Source organism: Leptonotus elevatus, chromosome 1 (genome assembly GCF_054856555.1).
Source record: "Leptonotus elevatus isolate MCC_2025b chromosome 1, RoL_Lele_1.0, whole genome shotgun sequence".
Classification (NCBI taxonomy): Eukaryota; Metazoa; Chordata; class Actinopteri; order Syngnathiformes; family Syngnathidae; genus Leptonotus; species Leptonotus elevatus.
In genome coordinates this window covers 29220121-29238996 of record NC_141239.1, presented here as the reverse complement: position 1 = coordinate 29238996, position 18876 = coordinate 29220121, and the positions used below count along the sequence as shown (strand labels likewise).

The window sequence follows — 18876 nt, the reverse complement described above, 5'->3', positions numbered from 1 at the left end:
TACTGTGTCACAAACTTTATATTTAACAAAATAGGTGGGCTAAAAATATGACGTGTGTGATTTTACAATAAACAAATTACCACTTAAATTATCAGAGTTCAATAAGCAGGTATTATTGTATTGGAAACTCTTGTACTATGTATACAATTACTCACCACACTCAAATATAATGTGGAACAACAGGTAAAAACTATGTAGAAACAAGACATTGTTGTATAAAGATTGAATGAATAAGAATATATAGAATCTACTGTACATTTGATAAACACAGATGGTACTATGCTGAGTTCTGAGCAATTTTATGGCAAATATAGTTTCTATTGTCCTAGATTTGAATTTGATTGACGATTGGCGAAAGCACTGCCTAAGAAATTTGTTTTTCTCACAAAAAAATATAGTCAACGTGTCAACACACAATTGGGTACCATTAATATTCAAGGGATTTGTCTCACTGACAAAAAAATGTACAAACAAATTCATTAGACAGTGTCGTACTGAAACTATTTTCCCTGGTAAAAGCAACAACAATAACATAGGAAATAAATATGACAAAACTGCTATTACAAAGCTAAGACCACTTTATTTAAAACTTCCTATTCCACCAAAAGTGAAAGGGACACACTTGCTGCTAAAGATTTGCTAAAAAAAAGAAGAAGAAGAAAAATATTTAAAATAGATGATAATGCATGTGCTTTCTGTGAGAATGGTGTAGAGACAATAGACCACATATTTTTTGAATGTACTAAAACTCAAGTGTTTTGGAAGCGTGTGCAAGACGTGGACATTTTGGAAATCGACCTACGTATATCAAGAGACATTGTAACATTTGGAACTTTTCTTGAACACAAGAACAAAGAACTGTGCTATAATTAAATTTTGTGTTTAGCCAAATTATTTCTTCATAAACAAATACTTTTTAAATCACCCCCATCTTCAATGTTTTTCTAATATAATTTGAGTTATATTTGAAACCCTTTATAAGTATCAAATCTGAGCGATATGAAAACATTTGTCTTATTGTCAACTCTTGTATAACCCTTTGGAAGTGAACTTGTATTTGTTTTGTTGAGTTTTGTATTCATTGTTTTGTATTTGAAAGTGTGAACTGTGAAAAAAATATCGTCCAGCAATGTGTGCGTGTGACGTTCCAATCTCGCCGAGTCTCGTGAGAGTTTGTCGAAGCGAGCAAACAGCCTAGACAGACAGGCTAGCCTGTTAGCTAGCATCTTGCCTGTCGCGAGTTGCTGCTGCTGTCCCTGGAAATCTGAGCAACAACAAGAATAGCAAGAACAAGAAGAAAGAGGAGGAGGAGTAGGAGGAGGAGGAGAAGAAGCTTTCCCCATGGGTGCCATCGCGCCGCTATGCGCCCCGCTCCTCCGTGCTCGTCATGTCTCGTTCGGGCTTGGCCCCGTTGACAGACGCCTGAGCGCGGCTGTGATTTGCAGGTACCGTAGGTTGATGCTGCTCATCTCAGGTTTATTAATAGCCGCTGCTAGCAGCTAGCCGTGGAGCTAACGGCCTAGCGTAGCTCCACAATACATTTTGAAATGCTAAGCGATGGCTTAAAACGTGACTCTCGGACAAACGTATTCTCGTTTATTGGGACACATGGTGCATTTGAGCGATGTTTTTTTTTTTTTTTTTAGTATTTTTTGTTTCGTTGAGTGAGCAACACCCGCGTTGCTAGCGTGAGCGAGCTAAAGTCAGAGCGTATTTACCTCAATGTTACACGTAGCTGCATGGCTAAAAAAACAACAACAAAAAACTATAAATAAAAAATGTACTGCTTATATTTACATTATGTGTAAAAATCATTCAAAACTTACTTTCTATATTTAAGGTATGTGTGTATGCTATTTACATAACAACAGCATTGTTAGATAATAAAAAAAGAAGAAGACAATTCCAGTGAAATAAATATCGTTTTCCTGTGACAAATATTAAGAAATTGACTTTCAAATAAAAAATACATCGATTTTTGGCCAACTTAATTCATATTAAATTAGTACTAAATTGAAATGTTTAACATAAAATAATCATCAAGGTCTCATAGTGTGAAGTATTATATAATGTGCAAATGTAAATATAAATGCATCAAATAAAGCCATATAATGATTATTGCAGTTTATTATTGTTATAATTGGTGCAATATATTTCTGTTACGAAGCATTTCTAGTATATGAAATTCATTCAGTTAGTGTTGGAAGCAACAGAATATACAGTAGGATGATAATAAATATGATACTGTACTTAAAAGTTGTTAATAGTTGATGTTGTTCATGCATGTTTGTATGTTTGTGCATCAGGATGTGGCCTCCCATGTGTTGCCACACTGTTGCTGCCTGACCGCTGCTGCCACCTGACCGCTCCGAGGAACCATGGACGCTGTCGGGATCATGTAGCCACACATCGTGGGCTCCCATTATGCATCACGGCCCTTGAGTGCCAGACTCGGCACTCAACTGTAAACGATCGGACGTACGGAGTTTTCTTCGTCTGTCGGTCTTACAAGTCAGGACCCATCTGATCTGGCATTGTCGGCAGGAGGATGAACGGCTCGCTTTTAACTCCTCCCAGCCCTCGGGCCACAAACTCCTCTCCCTTACCCCCGTCGCCCTCCCCATCACCATCCCCACCATCGCCCTCTCTGTTGCCCCTGTCGCCCCGGCCACCGCCCCTCCCACCTCTGATTAGCCCACCGCCCCCGGCACACCCGTCCTCGCTGTCTGACACGCCCACGCCCTCGCCCTCGCCCTGCCTCAGCTGGACTGAATTTTGCGATCTTCATGCTCGCGTGGCTGCTGGTGACTTTGCGCGCCACTTCCGGGCTTTTCTCCTGGAGAACCCGCACTATTCGTCCGACTCGGCCGCCGCCTTCTGCCGCCGCTTCACGGATCGCTTTGTCCGCCACTTCCAGAGCGAACTGGAGGGTGTGCCGCCACCCGGCGGCCCCTCTGGCAGGGAGGAACTGGTGAGCTGGGCTCCCCAGTCGGACGCCACCTCCCTAGAAGAAGAAGCTGTGTCCCCCTTGTCGGTATCCGGGGGAACTGTTCCGCCCTGCTCCACCGCTAACATGGGGCGACCTGCCTCCAAACAGGCACCCACGCGCCTCCTGCTGGACGGCCGCAGCGGTGACAGATTTCAAGACCCCTACGCCCACGGACAGGTCCTGCCGCCGTCTTCGTCGTCATCCTGCTGCTCCTCCGTGGGTGGTAACAACGGTAGGCGGGACGACAGGGGCGGCGCGACAGCCAGTGGGAATGGGGACGCACCCGCTGAGGAAGAGGAAGACAGCTGGCCGGGGGCTGCGTCCGTGGGGGAGGAGGCGGAGCTGGACGAGCGGGAAGTGGAGAGCGGCGAAGTGGACTCACCTGATGCCTCCCACGTGCCGAACACGCCCCCGCCCGGCTGCAAAGGAGGCGGCCCTGGATCCGTCTCTAAAAACAAAGTGAAGAAGCGCTTCTCGCTGCGCAGCGTGGGGCGAAGCGTGCGTGGGAGCGTGCGAGGCATCCTGCACTGGCGGAGTTCGTCCAGCGACTCGGTGCCGAGCCCGCTGCCCGCCAGCTACAGCTACACCGTGGGCATGCAGGACGCCGCCCCGAACCGGAACGCCACCACCCAGCCTCCGACACCCACCTCCTCCATGCCCGTGTCTCTATCCATGCCCCTATCCCTGCCCCACTCCTCTTCATCCTCTCTGCCCCCATCATCATCCAGCAGCGCCACCTCTCTTTCATTTTCCGACGCTGCTCGGGACCGTCGTCGGAGCAACGGCGAAGGCGGCGAGAAGGACAAGTGGAGCCACCGTCTGGAAAAACTGAGACTGACGCGATCCCCACCCCCCGTCCTCACCCCGAGCGCCGCCGCCTCTGTGCTGCCACCTAGCAGCGCCGCTGCTGCCGTGGCGCCGCCCAGGAAGGTGGGACGGCTAGTTCGGGAAGGTGGGGTGAGTGTCAGTTCATCCAACGATGAGCTGAGCGGAGGTCATGGCTTCCCAGGTTTCTCCTTTGCTCTCCCTCATCACGGCCATGACAACAACGCGGCGGCACACGTGGCCACGGCTCCCGTGGCGGCCGCGGTCGGTGCCGGAAACGTGCCCTGGAGGGGTGGACGCTGGCACAAGTGTCGCCTGGTCCTCCGAGACAGGGAACGTGAAGGCGAGCGAGGCGATGAGTACTACTTGGAATTCTTCATTCCACCCAAGGTATGATGATGATGGTGACGAGCGTAACGCTTAAAATAATGATGATGTTTGCGTCCGTTATTGGTGCGGTCAGGCGTCCAAACCGCGACGGACAGTGGCATGTGGCGCCATTGTGGACGTAAGGAGCACAACGGCGCTGGAAGTTCCCGACAAGGAGAACAGCTTTCTGCTGCAGGTGAGATGCTGACACACGAGCCGGTGGACGTTTTCTATAGCACCTGCGTCTTTGCGCTCATCCGTGCTCGTTTGTCAGCTGGAAGGCGCCGTCCAGTACGTGATCGAGACACGGGACGCTGTCCAGATGAGGGCGTGGCTCAGTGACATCCGCAACGGCATCTGTCTCAGGTAAGGAAGTTCACCTGGCTAGGAACGTGTGGCATGCGGCATGTGCCACATAACTTGGGATGTGACAGTTCGGCATCCGGCATGTGGCATCTGTGACGCACTAATATGACACATGGCGTGACGTGGCGTCAGGGTTATTGTAGTTTTGGAATTTTCATTATAATTAGTTTTTAGTTTACTTTTTTTAATTAGTTTTCAGGTCCGCTCTGTTAGTTTTTAATTTTAGTTATTTCAAAATAGTTTTAGTTTAGTTTTAGTTAGTTTTAGTATTAGTTTTGATTTAAAAAAAGAAAAGAAAAGTGTATTACTTGTGTGCAAGATGTAATGAATACCATTGTAAAATGAAAAAAGTAACGCACTTAGCTTTGTAAATGTAAAATGCAGTTTGTTTGTTTTTTAAGCATTTTTGTTTTTATTTTATTTTGTTGGTTTTTGAATTTTAGTTTGACTTATTTTGTTAGTTTCAGTTAACTAAAATAACCTTGCGTGGCATGCCTCGTAACACGTGCGTCACCTGCAGCAGGCAGGAAGATCCTGAGGGTGGCGGCCCGCTGGACATCAGCGGCACGTCAGAGATTGTGGACCGTCTTTCGCAAGGTAAGCATGGTCAAATGCACACACCGCAACATGGCAGCACTCGTCTTTCGCCTGACGCCGCTTCCTCTCTCATGCCCCCGCAGTGTGCTACGGCGGCGTGACGGGATCCTCCCCTCTGCTGGAGTCTCTTCCGCCCGAATTGCCGCCACGAGCCCCTCTGGACGAACCCGATCCACGTGTTCTCGGAGGGGGCGGGGCTAGCCTGGGTACGCCGTTTGCGGAGACGCCGGATGCAACAGGTGATGCGAATGTGGCGTACAGTGTTCCCTTGCTACTTTGTGCTTCAGATATTGCGGATTCACATTTTCATATGTGACGTGTAGCCCGGTTTCTGGTTAAAGTAAGCCATTTTAAAATTAAAAAGAAAAACTTCATCAGCATCTCTATTTATTCTACCTTCTGCAGGCTAAAAGTTAAATGTATTAAGTGTGACAAGCAGTGAAGGTTCTAGACGTTTTTTACCTGGAGTAGCATGTAAAAAATTGCAACCAAAAAGTATATTCTTTTACACAATTAGGGAAATTCACCGTGGTAAAGAAAACTAAAATAAACACTTAACCACGTACGACTCCCTGGAACGTATCACCAGCAAAAAGTCAGGGAGCACCCAACACTGTATTTCCAAGCTTCAAGAAGCGTTCAGCTGTGCTGAAGTCACCATGTTGTGGGTCCTCCCATGCAGGCTCCTTCCTGTTCTCTGAGGCAACGGTTGGCGAGGCTCCGGAGCACCCGCTCAGCGAGTGTCAGTGGTTCCACGGCACCTTATCGCGCCTCAAAGCGGCCCAGTTGGTGCTGGCAGGCGGGCCGGCCAGCCACGGCGTCTTTCTGGTACGCCAGAGTGAGACCCGGCGCGGGGAATACGTTCTCACCTTCAACTTCCAGGGGAAGGCCAAGGTCAGTGCCTCCGTCCACAAAATAGCCTACCTACATTTTTGTGACGCAACACCAAGCTTCAAATCCAAGCAAGCGACTGCTCTTTACTGTTACACACACACACACACACACACACACACACACCCCCACACACACACACACACACACACACACACACACACTCACGCTCACTCTTTTGTTTGCTCGTGTACCCCCAAAACAGTTTTGTCATACCCCGAGTACCCCCTCACTGATGCATGTTGATGATTCTCCAAAAGTAGAATGCAACACAACTGATTATTAAATGAGCCTCATTTTATTTTGTTTCCTTAATTTAACATTTAATTCTTAGGCATTCTTTTTAACTCAAAGTTAAAACAAACATGTTGCCTTGAAATTAAATGAGCAGAGTAATATACATTAAAAAATACTAATCAGAATAAAGAATAAATCTGCCTTTATATAGCTCTTATAACAGTTACCACAAAAACTGAAGCTCCTTTGAATCCCCTTTAAATAGGAGTTTAAATCAAGAACAAATCACTTAATATTATTTATATTACAGCACTAAAATGATCTTTTTTTTTTCTTTTTTTTTGGGGTGAATAAAGACATTGTTTTCCCCATTGATCACAATCTATTACATTTATGCATTCACTCATTAATATTCCTAACTGCTTTTTGAACAAAATCTAGAATATTTTTGGAAGAGAAAAAAAAACATGTACCAAGATAAGTTTAAATAAATAGAGATAAATGTTCACATGCTTCTTCTGTTCTAATTCTTCTTGGTACGTCACAGTGTCCCATCACTGGTGAGCTATTTTTAGAATGGACCAATGGGCTACTCGTGTTGTCTTGTTGGCACAATTTTTTTTTTAGGACAATGCACATTAGCAGAGCAAAAAGGTCTTCTTCCCTGTTAAAGGAGTCAGCTCATTCTGCTGCTTAGACTTCCCCACAAAAAAAGACAGACAGCATTTTTGTGGTTATTAATTTACTTGCTGTGACAACGAATTATTAAATGCTTACACGTACCCCTTGCAATATGCCCACATATCCTAAGGCATAACCCTGTTTGGGAAACACTTACTTACTGTACTCACACACACTCTCTGTCTCTGTCTCTGTCTCTGTCTCTGTCTCTGTCTCTCTCACATACCACACACGTTTACTAACACACAGGCACAAACACATTTGAATTGATCAAATTGATGTTGGTCCCTTTGTTGTCCCTTTCGACAGCACCTGCGTCTGTCGCTGAACGAGGACGGGCAGTGCCGTGTGCAGCACCTTTGGTTCCAGTCCATCTTCGACATGCTGGAGCACTTTCGGGTGCACCCCATCCCGCTGGAGTCGGGCGGCGCCTCCGATGTCACGCTCATCAGCTTCGTGGGCGCCGCTGCCGTCCGCCAGCCGGGTATGAGCCAGACCAGCCCGCTCTTGACCAGCGTTTCTCCTGCCCCCGGGCTTTTGCCGCACGGCGGACTGATGGCCGCCTCCCTCCGCCCCACCCACTTCTGACATCTTGTGTTTGTCCGTCACTCGTCCTTGCAGGCCGGGACAGGGCGGGCAGTCGGCCTACCGTCTGTGATGTCATCACCACGCGCCATCCCGACTCTCCATCAACCCCCATCTCTGACTGTGTGTAAGTGACTCGAGTGAGTGAATGAGTGAGTGCATGGATGTGTTTAATGAAAGTGAGTGCGTGAGTGTGTTTAATGAAAATTAGTGAGTGAGTGAATGCATGTGTTATGAAAATGATTAAGTGAGTGCATGTGTTATGTGAGAGTGAGTGAGTGAATGAATGAGTGCATGGATGTGTTGTGTGAAAATGAGTGCTTGCGTGCGTGCATGAGAGTGAGTGTGACTGAGTGAGTGAGTGAGTGAGTGCATGAGAGGAAAATGTGCACATGCAAGCATGAGGGTGTGTCTTAAGTGTGTGCGTGCGTGTTAGCATCAACGCTTTGTGCGTCCACATCCCTTGTCCGTGATTGGCTGGATTGTGTGACACTAAAAATGGCGAAACTCTTCCTGCAGCGTGTTAAGAAGCCCTCGTAGACGCCCGCTACTGCCACCAAGTGGCACGGATGTCCATATAGGAAGCAATCTGTACTTCTTGTGGTCCAAACATGAAGTAGAAACATTCAGTGTGAGAGTTGACTGTTTCCATAACAACCACAGCCTCCATGACTCCTCCTTCGCTCCCGACCTCACTTCCTCTTGCTAGCTCTCCCACTGCATTCACACTTTTTGGTCTCATTCCCCGCCGTCTTTGTTTTTTCGCAGACTTGACCAGCAGACCCCGTAGCCCCCCCCAGCCGCCCCCAATGCCACCGGGACGCCCGCCGCCCCCGACCCCGCCCCAGGAGAGAGGACGAGAGATGGAGCCAGAGGTGACAACGGCAGTGGCAGGAAGTGGCAGCAGCGGGGCGGGAAGTGGTGGCGCGGCGGAGGACTGGGACGACCGGGACGCTCCACTGCGCCAACTAGAGGCGGCAGCGGTGGCGGAAGGAGATGAGCTTGAGGCCGCCCGGGCGCCCCGGGCCGTGGACAACCAGTACTCCTTCTTCTGAGGAGGAGCTTCCTGTTACAGGAAGTCGTAACACTAAACGAGCAAGACGAGACGGACGCATGCCGAGAGCAGCTTACGACACTAACGAGCGCCACGCTACTTTCGGCTCAGCGTACACGAGTACCTCACATGACCGCCGCCTAACCTTCACCAACACCTCATACAAGCCTGCGCGTGTGTGAGTCAGTGTGTGCCATTGACTTGCTATGTGTTGTGTGTGACTGAATGTTAGGGCTTGTGTGAGACTGAGAGGCTACGTATGAGTGAGTGTGACACTCAGGGGCGGAGCCATGCACACAGGCCCACCCAGCTTGACAGACTGCCCACCCAGTGTGATTCATGGGGGGAAAAAATGTTATATTGTAACAAACTAGGTTGCGTTGTCTTGTGTTAGAAACCGCTTTATAAGCTCAGTTCATTCACCATTTACCATGCTGTTAGCGCATATTTCATTTTGCTGTCTTGTTTCCAAGTGTTTGTGAACACATCGCGGTACTCGCGGCGAGAGAGGGAGTACTGCAGAGTAGCGCAGCAGGTTGGAGAGAGTGAGCCGTACGTTAGAGAGTTGTTGCTCGTATTGCTACCTTCGTCTCGCAGTTGCAGCTGCTGTTATTTATCAGTACGGCCAACAGTTGCCGTTTATGTTATTAGAATAAATAATGGTAGATGATTCAGGCCCATCCTGATTTGTCCAGGCCCACCCATTAGCCACGTTCTGGCTTCGCCACTGTGTGTTAATGAGTGTGTGACTTTGCGTGTGAGAGCTCATACTTAACTGATGCGTTTAAGCCCAGCCGATGATGTCATCACATCATCAGGCACTTTTGGGTTGGTCGTGGTGTTTTTTGTTTTTTCGATCTCAGTGTCTCAGTGAATCGTCCGTCTTGTCGCTGTCCTTTCATGCTGGCAAGAATAGTATTGATTTCTGATTTTGTCTCAAATGTCTGTGTGTTTTTCGTTTTGGGGGGAGACAGATGTGTGTCTCCTTTCATCCGCCTCATCATCCATTCAGAAAAAACTTTACTACTCGTGCCTTTTCTGTCTCATCTCTGCTGACTTTAGTGCTTCTTTTGCTTGTTTGTTCGTTCTTTTGATTCTTCTCATTTTCTTTGATATCCAGTCATGATTTTTCTGTTCATTGTGTTTTTGGTCTTTCTCACAACTCTCTGTGCCTTTCTCCTCTTCTCCTTGTCGTCGCTGGGACTGCGTGTCGAGGGCGGTGGCGGCTGTGCGCCCCTGCTCGTTAGTTTCAGGTACTACAATGAATTTAATGATTATAATATAAATATAGTGAAATGTTAACACTCTTTGTGTCTTGATTTTGTTCACACTTGAGCACAATAGTTGCACATCAAGTGGTCTGAGGAGGAGGGAAAACACTTTGTGATACATTAACAAACATTTCTGTTTAGCAACAGATGGACAATAGAATCAGAATCATCTTTATTGGCCAAGTATGTAAAAACAAATGAGGTTATGGTGGTAGCACCAAACCAGAATGCAATGGAGGAACTCGGGACTGATTCAATGACTGTTGTGTAGAACTGTCTTCGTAGCTCCCTGTGGCAGGCCGTGCTTACTGCCGAGACACCCTCCCGCCGATGAGCTGGAGCGCGCGGTTCGGGGGCGCTGGGGTCGGGTTGCGAGTGTTGGAACGCGGCCAGCAGTGGCCGGAAACGGCGCTGGGGTGTAAAACCCAGCAGTCGGAAGTCCGTGTCATCTACCCCATTACCACCATTACCATTTGGCTTTGCTGAGTTGGTTGTGAAACATGGCGCGTTATTGTTGAATGAACGGTAGCTTTTATCATAAAACACGTCCTCACAAAAACTTATGTATGATGTTATAGTGTCGGTATATTCATCCAGGTTGCCATCTGAAGTTTCAAGCACACCACAGTCTGTACAGTCCAGGAATTCCTGTAGTGCCAGCTTTGCTTCATCAGTCCACCTCTTCACAGTTTTTACAGCTGGTTTTGCACATTTGAGACTAGAGGGTGCAAGGTTGCCATCAACCACGCATGGTTCACTATATAACCACACTTTCTTTGAAGACAAAAAAATAAAGGTAATGTTTTCACAGTAAAATTCCTATTCTAGATGAGCCCAATGGAATACACAAATCGAAATTACGAGTTCGTACTTTTCAAAATGCTAAAAATCTGCCAACATTGGTTTAAATACTCAACAAAAATATAAACGCAACACCTTTGTTTTTGCTCCCATTTTTTATTAGATGAACTCAAAGATCTAAAACTTTTACCACATACGTACAATTTCTCTCAAATATTGTTCACAAACCTGTCTAAAATTGTGATAGTGAGCACTTCTCTTTTGCCGAGATAATCCATCCCACCTCACAGGTGTGCCATATCAAGATGCTGACTAGACACCATGATTAGTGCACAGGTGTGCCTTAGACTGCCCATAAAAGGCCACTCTGAAAGGTGCAGTTTTGTTGTATGGGGGGACGCTCCTCCCACAGTCAGTACTGGTTAATTTTCTATCATGCTGCCTTTGTGTGGTGCTTGTCAAGGTGCGCGTCCTGTGTGGCCATCATTGCAGCAAATTTCAACAATGACACTAGGAGGAAATACATAAGTGAGGCCTGCACAATTTGGTGCACATGCATGTCTTGTTTCAGTAGAGAAGATAGATATGCAGTAGAAAAGACAGATTTATGGGTACTGCGATTATAGATTAGTTAGATCTAAACAACACCCCCCCCCTCTCTCTCTATATATATACACACACACATATATATATATATATTAGGGTAGTGACAAAAACCGTGTGGAAAGAGAAAAAATATATTTTTATTTAAAAGATATAAGTACATCGAATCAAACTGAATCTAATCATTCCAATTTGACATATATTGAGATGTGTATCAAATAGTCTTTTATTGGAGAGCTATATCCTAAAATAGAAAATGGAACATTTACAGTAACAAGTTCATTCAAACGACAACATACCCTCTCGAACAGAGCCATACCATATCAAATCGATTCGTAATACCACTAATCGAATCGTCGCACTTTCAAATCGATCCCAGTCCTTGAAAAAAATAACGTGTCAAATCGTCTTTTGTGGAAAGATGTACACCCCTATATAGTCAGAGCTCACCTGTTTTGTTTTTTTAGGGGGGTTGATCACGTGATGTTGGCAATGCGAACCTGAGGGCACGTTGACATTAAATCCAATCAACAGCAGAGGGTGGTATTGGCCCAAATGGCGACTCTCTGAGATGGATAAAAACGTATGAATTAATCGATTTATAATCTGCTTAATTCTTATGTCAATGATGCAATGGCCAATTCCGATTTTACGTCACAAGTCAAAATGGCGGCGTTTCTCGGTGAAAGTTAGCTCTCAGTTTATTAAAAAGCATTGTACTTTGGATCGTTTCTTGATTTGTGAGGATTCTTTTTTATTTAAAAATGTGATGAATGATTGAATACTGTAACAATCTGCCTGGTTTGTATGCTAGCCACGGCACAGGCAACAGCAATACAATACACTGTTTGTTTTCACCGTGTAAAATCGTGTATTTTTGTTTGTGTGTTAGATTTTATTTTTTTAAATAATGTCACACGGATGGTTAAATCATTAAAGTGGCTTCTGTGCTATATCTGCTATTGATTAAAAAAAAAAAGGTTTTGGATCATTTTGCCACCATCGAAGTGCGCCGCAAATAACGTGTGCGCGCGCCCTGATGCGTACATGATCGATGATTGACGCAACTGCTGCGCACGCGTACACTGACTCCCTTCCATGTTGTGTCGGTGGACGGAGGAGGCTAACTGCTAACGGCTAGCCTAGCCCGCGTCCTCCCCCTTCCTCGTCTTCTTCCGTCTGCTTGTTCTTGTTGGAGGTCGCGGGTCGGGCGGACATGTGGGCTCGCCGCCCCACCAGGCGGCCGCCAAGCGCCGTCGAAGCCGTCTCGGCTCCCGCAGCTCTTCTCTAAACTCAAATAAGCTAAGCTAACGTTAGCCCGTGACGATGAACGACGAAATGTCTCCTGACTTCGTGTTGATGCGCCTCCTTGTCTCGGCGGCCGAGTACGATCACCTGGAGCACCTGGACCGGCAGCCTGAACTCGTCACATCCGGCAAAGCCGGCCTGGCTCACGGCGGCTTCGATGTGGACTCCGGCGAGTCCCCGCCAGGCCTCCTCGGCTCGGCGTCGCCGCACTACAGCTCGCCTCTACCCGGCAAAGGCGAGCTAGAAGGCCGGCTGCTGTTGCCGGAGGTCCCCCCGAGATCAGAGGAGGAAGACGACTTGGACTATACTGGTTCGGGGGCGCCTGGCTCGAGGGCACAGTTGATGGTGTTCCGGAACCGGATGTTGGACTTTGGCTTGGAGCAACCCCCTTTGGACGGGAAGGATACACGGTGGGTGGACTCGTCGGAGTTGGGTTCTGGTCCTGCCGGGGGCGCAGAGGAGCGGGACGTTCGCTGTGTCCCGTCTTCTGAGGAGAACCGACCTGATCCTTCTGGATCGGTCCTCTGCCACCCGCTGGCGCAGTGGCCCCAACTGAGTTTGGGGAAGAGCTGTGGTACGGGTGACGAGGAGCTGGTCCTGGCTCTGAACCCGAGACCTGAACAGGTGGGAGTGGGGGAAGGCAATGAAAGTGTGGCGGCCCCTGCACCTCAGTGCTCCTGTCTTTTGGCCACCGGGGGGATGGCACCAGGCGAGGATCCGAGCGAGACCAGTGACGCCCTGCTGGTTTTGGAAGGCTTGGATGCAGGTGGAGATGTTGGGGAGTTGGGGCCTTGTAGGAGGGTTGGGCCTGTGTTCTCCAGCGGAACCCTCAGCGGGCTGATGCAGCAGGTCCACAGACTGGCAGGGGAGGCGGGGGTATGCACCCATCAGACGTGGACTGCCGGCTCCCTCCCGACTGCCAGCGGTCTTCAGTCATCCCCCGCTGGCTCGCCGTCCTCGCCCCCTGAACTGCGGCGTCGCCCGCAACACCAGTCCCGCTCCCAACCCCAGAGCCGGGCCACCACCCCCAAACTGGGCTTGGCCGCGGGGGGCCGCTCTGCCTCCCCTCTGGTGGTCCTGGAAGGGGACCTGCCAGGCGGGGACAGGACACCCAGAGGCAAGTCCAGGAAAGGAGGGTCCCTGAAGGTGCGTCTAAGTAAACTGTTCCGAACCAAGAGCTCGTGCGGGGGCGCAGGGGGCCTTTTGGACAAGAGGCCATCCCTCGCCTCGTCCACCTCGTCAGGGGGGAGTCTGGTGGATGTATGGGGGTCCGCCAGGTTATGGGGGTCCACTTGCAGCAACATGGAGGATGGTGGCAGGTATGTGGTCAAAGGTTGAGTGGGATGGCTGCCGTTGTGACGTGCTAACGGATCACTCCCTGTTTGTCAGGCTGCAGACACCCACGCTGACGTGCACGCCGCCCTTCACTGGTGAGCACACCTGACATGCTAATATGTAGCATTCTTTTCTATTTAATTTTATTTATTTTTGCACTCACTCACACAAACATGCACACATACAAACATGGTCTCCCAGGCGGGGAAGCGAACCCACGCCAACCTGCATTGTATGCAAGTGACGGTACCACTCCGCCACCTGGAACCCACATTCTTTTCTATTTGAGTGCTAAACTTTCATAGCGGTGATGTCACTTCCTGTCTTCTCTATCTCTGTGTGAAGGGGAGACAGTCTCTCTGGTGGATGTGGAGATCTCTCGGAGGAACTGTCTCCACCCTCCGACTCCTCCACCTCCACCCAGACGGAGCCTCAGTCTGCTCGGTACAATTTCCTCTTCCTGCTAATTTCTGCTACCTGTTCCACTGCTACCCTTCCTCTTCTTCTTTGTTTTATTTCTTGGTGTTGCTTCTAGTGCCTGACTATTATGGATTTTTTAGGCTATATTTGGCAGGAAAAAAATTCCAAATGGCTGATGAATTTAACACAGCTTCTTTTTTGTTCCATTAATGCTTGCAACAGTAAACATGAATTACAGGCAGAACATTTGACTGTTTTACATGAGTACGTGCTTTAGATTTTGTTTAACTTTACAACCCAGAGTCATTTTCTAGTACAAAAATAAAAAACATGAACTTCGTCCACAAATGTAAGTAGTATTATATAAGCAACATAAGAAGTGACGTTACTGTCAAAACATGAGTTACGCCCTTTAATGTTAAATCACTTTTCTTCTCCATCCTTTTCTTTGCCGTGAAGTCATGACTTCAAAATAAAAAGCTGAGTTTTCTTTCTCACATCAAAACATGTAATCTTTGACAGAGTTGCATTTGATCTATAAAATGTAATCTGGTAAACAAAGTTTGCTTACAAAAAACGTCACAGTCACACTCCACAGTCAAATGATGCATCCCCAAAACGTTGTATTTTTAATGCGGCGGATTTAAGCAGATGCCATTCTCCATCTGCACTTGTTTCTGTCTCAGTGCGCGGTCAAAGAAAAATCATACTAAGGAACATTATATTCCACTGTTGTTGTAAATGTTGGCTGTATTTGCGCATGAACCCGAAAGCTGTACAGTCAGAGCTCTGTCTAGTGGACAAACGGTGCAAGGACATTCTGACTCATCATGAACAGCATTTATTATTTCATGAGAAAGTAGGAATATATCTAGGTTTAATTGGTAAAACTTGCGGATTATGATGATTTTTTTTTACAAGGGCTGATATTGGCCGATACAGTCGACCAACTGATTAATTGGTTGAGCCCATGTTACTTCCTGACATCTTGTGATCTCTCTCTCTCTCTCTCTTGCTCTCTCTCTCTCTCTCTCTCTCTCTCTCTCTCTCTCTCTCTCTCTCTCTCTCTCTCTCTCTCTCTCTCTCTCTCTCTCTCTCTCTCTCTCTCTCTCTCTCTCTCTCTCTCTCTCTCTCTCTCTCTCTCTCTCTCAGATGATTTGGGTGGTCCCCTCCTGCCACGGATTCCGTTGTCCGAATGCGTCGGCGGGGCGTCGATGCAATCCCTGCCCCCCCGTCCCATTGGTGCGCCCCCCTCCCTGAGCACCATCCAGCACAGCCTGAGTCTCAACGGTGCGTCAGTTCCCCACTTGATTTGATCATCAATTAGTTGTTGGACCTGTTGTATTAAAGTACTCTAACAAGTACAAAAAGTATGCACACATTTACTTAAGTAATTGTAATGTAGTAAGTAGATGGTTAATAACAGGTTTTGGGAGGGAAAAAAATCTAAATACCTCATAAGATGACTACCAAAATAAGTTGAAATTTTTTGCCTTGAAGCTCTATTGTTGGTGTCTGATAATGCTGGTATACAAAAGATAAGTAATACATACTTTAATTCATTCACTTTAACCGAATTTCAACCTTAGAAGTAAAAATAAATAAATAAATATTATTTTAATTTGGAGGTGTGTTGACTTGATTATTGGGTGGAATATTCAATATGATAATAGATTCTAAAAAGACTAGTTACTAGCTGCCTTGGGTGCTGACCATGCTGCCGTCTCTCATCAGACTCGTTCCTGCGGGGGCTGCCCAGGCCCGTCCCACTACGGCTCGATGCCCCGCACCCGCCGGCATCCCGTCCGGTGCCCCGCCGCCCACTCAAACGTCCCGACGCCGGCAACTTCGCCAGCAGCCTCCGAGAGCTGGAAAAGGTCAGGCGGGCGGGCGATCACGTGTGATGCCGGCGGTGAGACATTTTTGCGTGAGCTCACTGTGCGTGTGCTCACTGTGCAGTGCGGCTGGTACTGGGGTCCCATGACGTGGGAGGATGCCGAGATGAAGCTGAAGGGCAAAGCGGACGGCTCCTTCCTGGTGCGGGACAGCTCAGACCCTCGCTACATCCTCAGTCTGAGCTTCAGGTCGCAGGGCGTCACGCACCACACACGCATGGAGCACTACCGAGGTAACGCACGCCCGCGGCTGTCGCCGCTATGACGGTTGCCCTGTAACATCTGGCCTGTGCCTCCTTAGGGACCTTCAGTCTGTGGTGTCACCCCAAGTTTGAGGACCGCTGCCATTCGGTGGTGGAGTTCATCGAGCGGGCCATCATGCACTCCAAGAACGGGAAGTTCCTCTACTTCCTGCGCTCGCGAGTCCCGGGTAGGCTGCCGCCCGTCCTGTCGAAATAAAATATAAATATGTGAACGTCACCACTAGAACTGCAACTAACAATTAGTTTGATAATTGATTAATCTGGTGATATTTTTTTTCAGATTATTAATGAATCCGATTTTTTTTAAAATTGTAGTTTGCCTCCTTTTGTTTCTTCCATAACGACCATCAGAAAGTCAGCAAAAATATAACTAGATGCAAATGTCTTATTGTATTCAACACAAAGATGTTTCGTCTGCTTTACTGCTGAAATTCTGAGAATTTGGACAATTTTTATTTAAACTAGACGGGTCGAACTTAACAAAACAAGTCCAGATTGGTTGTGGCTTTCTGAAGTAAGTTTACGGGCAAATCTGCCACATCCAATATGGCAGATGCGCTTACGTATCCTAGCAAAGGCGGGGTTTCTCTTAATACTTGACGTCCACGCACGGCGTGCCCCACCCCACCTCTACACGCTGCACTTTTCTCATTGTCAGGTCTGCCGCCCACGCCAGTGCAGCTTCTGCATCCCGTGTCCCGCCTGAGCAGCATCAAGTCGCTGCAGCACCTGTGCCGCTTCTGCATCCGCCAGCTGGTTCGCGTGGACCACATCCAGGAGCTGCCGCTGCCCACGTCAGGCTAAGCCCACCTCCGCCACGTTCGTCATTGTGCGGCGCCGGAGCTTTTGCTGAGCCCTTGTCTCTTCCTGTTTGCAGGCCGCTGATCGCCTACCTGCGCAAGTTTTACTACTACGACCCTGAGGAGGAGGTCAGCCCCACCAAGGAGACCGGCGACACACAAACGTAGCGAAGTGGCACGCCGACCAACGTGAGTACAACCCATCAAAGGCCGTTGTTTCTTTTTAGCATTCTCATACACACCACAATGTTGACGTTCCGCCTGAACCAGGTGTCGGCAGCCTGAAATACTCAGAACCTTTGATGGGGAAAAAACCCCCACTGGGAGTCACAAAACCTGTTTGACATCTAAAGTGAGAATAGCATTCCATATATTGTTTTTTTTCCTCTTTTTTTTTTAACTTGTATGTATAAAAACTATATAGTGCTTTGCATTTATTTAAATCGGAACACAAAATTTTATTTCTGCATGTAACAAAAACTATTATAAGACGCTTGTTTGAAGCTTACTTCCAAATGGAATTGTCAATGTCTATTTGAGTCGTCCTCATATTCTTGAAATTTAAGCCAAACTTGAATGATCCACCTGCAGCCAAAGCCAACCAAAAATGCCGCCTGCTTGTGTGTTGCATCATCATTTAATTAGAGTGTGCAGCCACCTGACAAAAAAAGCAAAAAAGGAGTAAAGACTAAATTGCAAACGAGGTACTATAAGCAGCGCCTCTGCATTCACAAACTATATGCTATCCTGCCATTATTATTTTTAACATTTTTATCAGGAGATAAGTGAGGATTCAAGAAGGAGAAAAATACCTTTTTGTGGAAGCTTTGCCCATCCAGGTTAAAAAAACAAATGTGGACTTAATTCAACTACATCAAGAGCAAACCTGAAAGGGCTTTTCGATGTTTGTGCATGTGCAAATTTCTTGTTAAAAAGAGATTATTCAATCTACAAGTTTTTCAACAACAATACAAAAAAAACAACAACAGAGGGAGCCAAACTCGCTTATTGCATAGCAAAACTGTTTGGGCGCAAAAAGGCAAACAGGTAACGCTTTGACACAAACAAGCAGGGCACTTTAAAAAAGAAAAAAAATCATGTAAAATTAAACCTTTTAAGTTATTAATTTTCTTTTGTTTTTATTTTTTTGTAGCTTTTTTGGGACATCGCAGGATGAACTTGAAGCTGGACAACCAATCAGCTCCCTCGCTACGTCCTGTATTTGGGCATGTTTGGGTGACCTTCCTCTGAGCTCTGTGATTGGCTGCTGAGGTCAGCGGGAGGTAAAGAAAGAACAACTCCTCGGCTTCCGTTGCTGTCGCCGCCAGGTTTTGACAAAGACGCTAACTGTGTAGCCTCCTGGAACCTTGGAAATGAAAAAAAGTTGTTTACAGGATGCAGAGAAGGACATTGATGCTTTCGCATGTAAACGAATCCCGAGCCACGTCCATCCTGGTGAGTGACATCCAGGAAGTCGGCGGGGCCCGAACATTGATGATGTCACGTGACTTGTGCTGGGACACGCCTCCATGATGTCATAATTGTGAACTGTCAATAAATGTGGGCGGGCCTCCTGCTGTCTGTTT

At 47.4% G+C, this 18876-nt stretch overlaps 2 protein-coding genes across 5 annotated transcripts; both read left to right on the top strand.

The window, feature by feature from the left end:
• The first annotated feature begins 1181 nt into the window (after nucleotides 1-1181).
• sh2b1 (SH2B adaptor protein 1) lies at nucleotides 1182-9898 on the top strand. 3 transcript variants are annotated; one of them, XM_086092534.1, is made up of 10 exons: nucleotides 1182-1445; nucleotides 2307-4204; nucleotides 4278-4379; nucleotides 4458-4549; nucleotides 5070-5146; nucleotides 5230-5385; nucleotides 5829-6040; nucleotides 7265-7439; nucleotides 7577-7667; nucleotides 8309-8483. In XM_086092534.1, the coding sequence occupies exons 2-10, from the start codon at nucleotides 2549-2551 to the stop codon at nucleotides 8328-8330; spliced, it is 2583 nt and encodes an 860-aa protein (XP_085948660.1). In that variant the 5' UTR covers nucleotides 1182-1445; nucleotides 2307-2548; the 3' UTR covers nucleotides 8331-8483. The 3 variants fall into 3 exon arrangements, with proteins under 3 accessions (XP_085948660.1, XP_085948651.1, XP_085948643.1); XM_086092525.1 differs by lacking the exon at nucleotides 7577-7667 and having other exon boundaries at nucleotides 5073-5146; nucleotides 8309-9898; XM_086092517.1 differs by lacking the exon at nucleotides 7577-7667 and having other exon boundaries at nucleotides 8309-9898.
• A 2429-nt stretch (nucleotides 9899-12327) lies between these two features.
• On the top strand, nucleotides 12328-18861 carry LOC147181555 (suppressor of cytokine signaling 7-like). Of its 2 annotated transcripts, XM_086090029.1 has the most exons (10): nucleotides 12328-13896; nucleotides 13967-14007; nucleotides 14258-14356; nucleotides 15485-15622; nucleotides 16067-16209; nucleotides 16292-16460; nucleotides 16529-16657; nucleotides 17149-17284; nucleotides 17368-17479; nucleotides 18444-18861. In XM_086090029.1, exons 1-9 carry the CDS (start codon nucleotides 12596-12598, stop codon nucleotides 17456-17458), a joined length of 2247 nt encoding a protein of 748 aa, XP_085946155.1. In that variant the 5' UTR covers nucleotides 12328-12595; the 3' UTR covers nucleotides 17459-17479; nucleotides 18444-18861. The 2 variants fall into 2 exon arrangements, with proteins under 2 accessions (XP_085946155.1, XP_085946165.1); XM_086090039.1 differs by lacking the exon at nucleotides 14258-14356 and having other exon boundaries at nucleotides 12329-13896.
• Nucleotides 18862-18876: the final 15 nt, after the last annotated feature.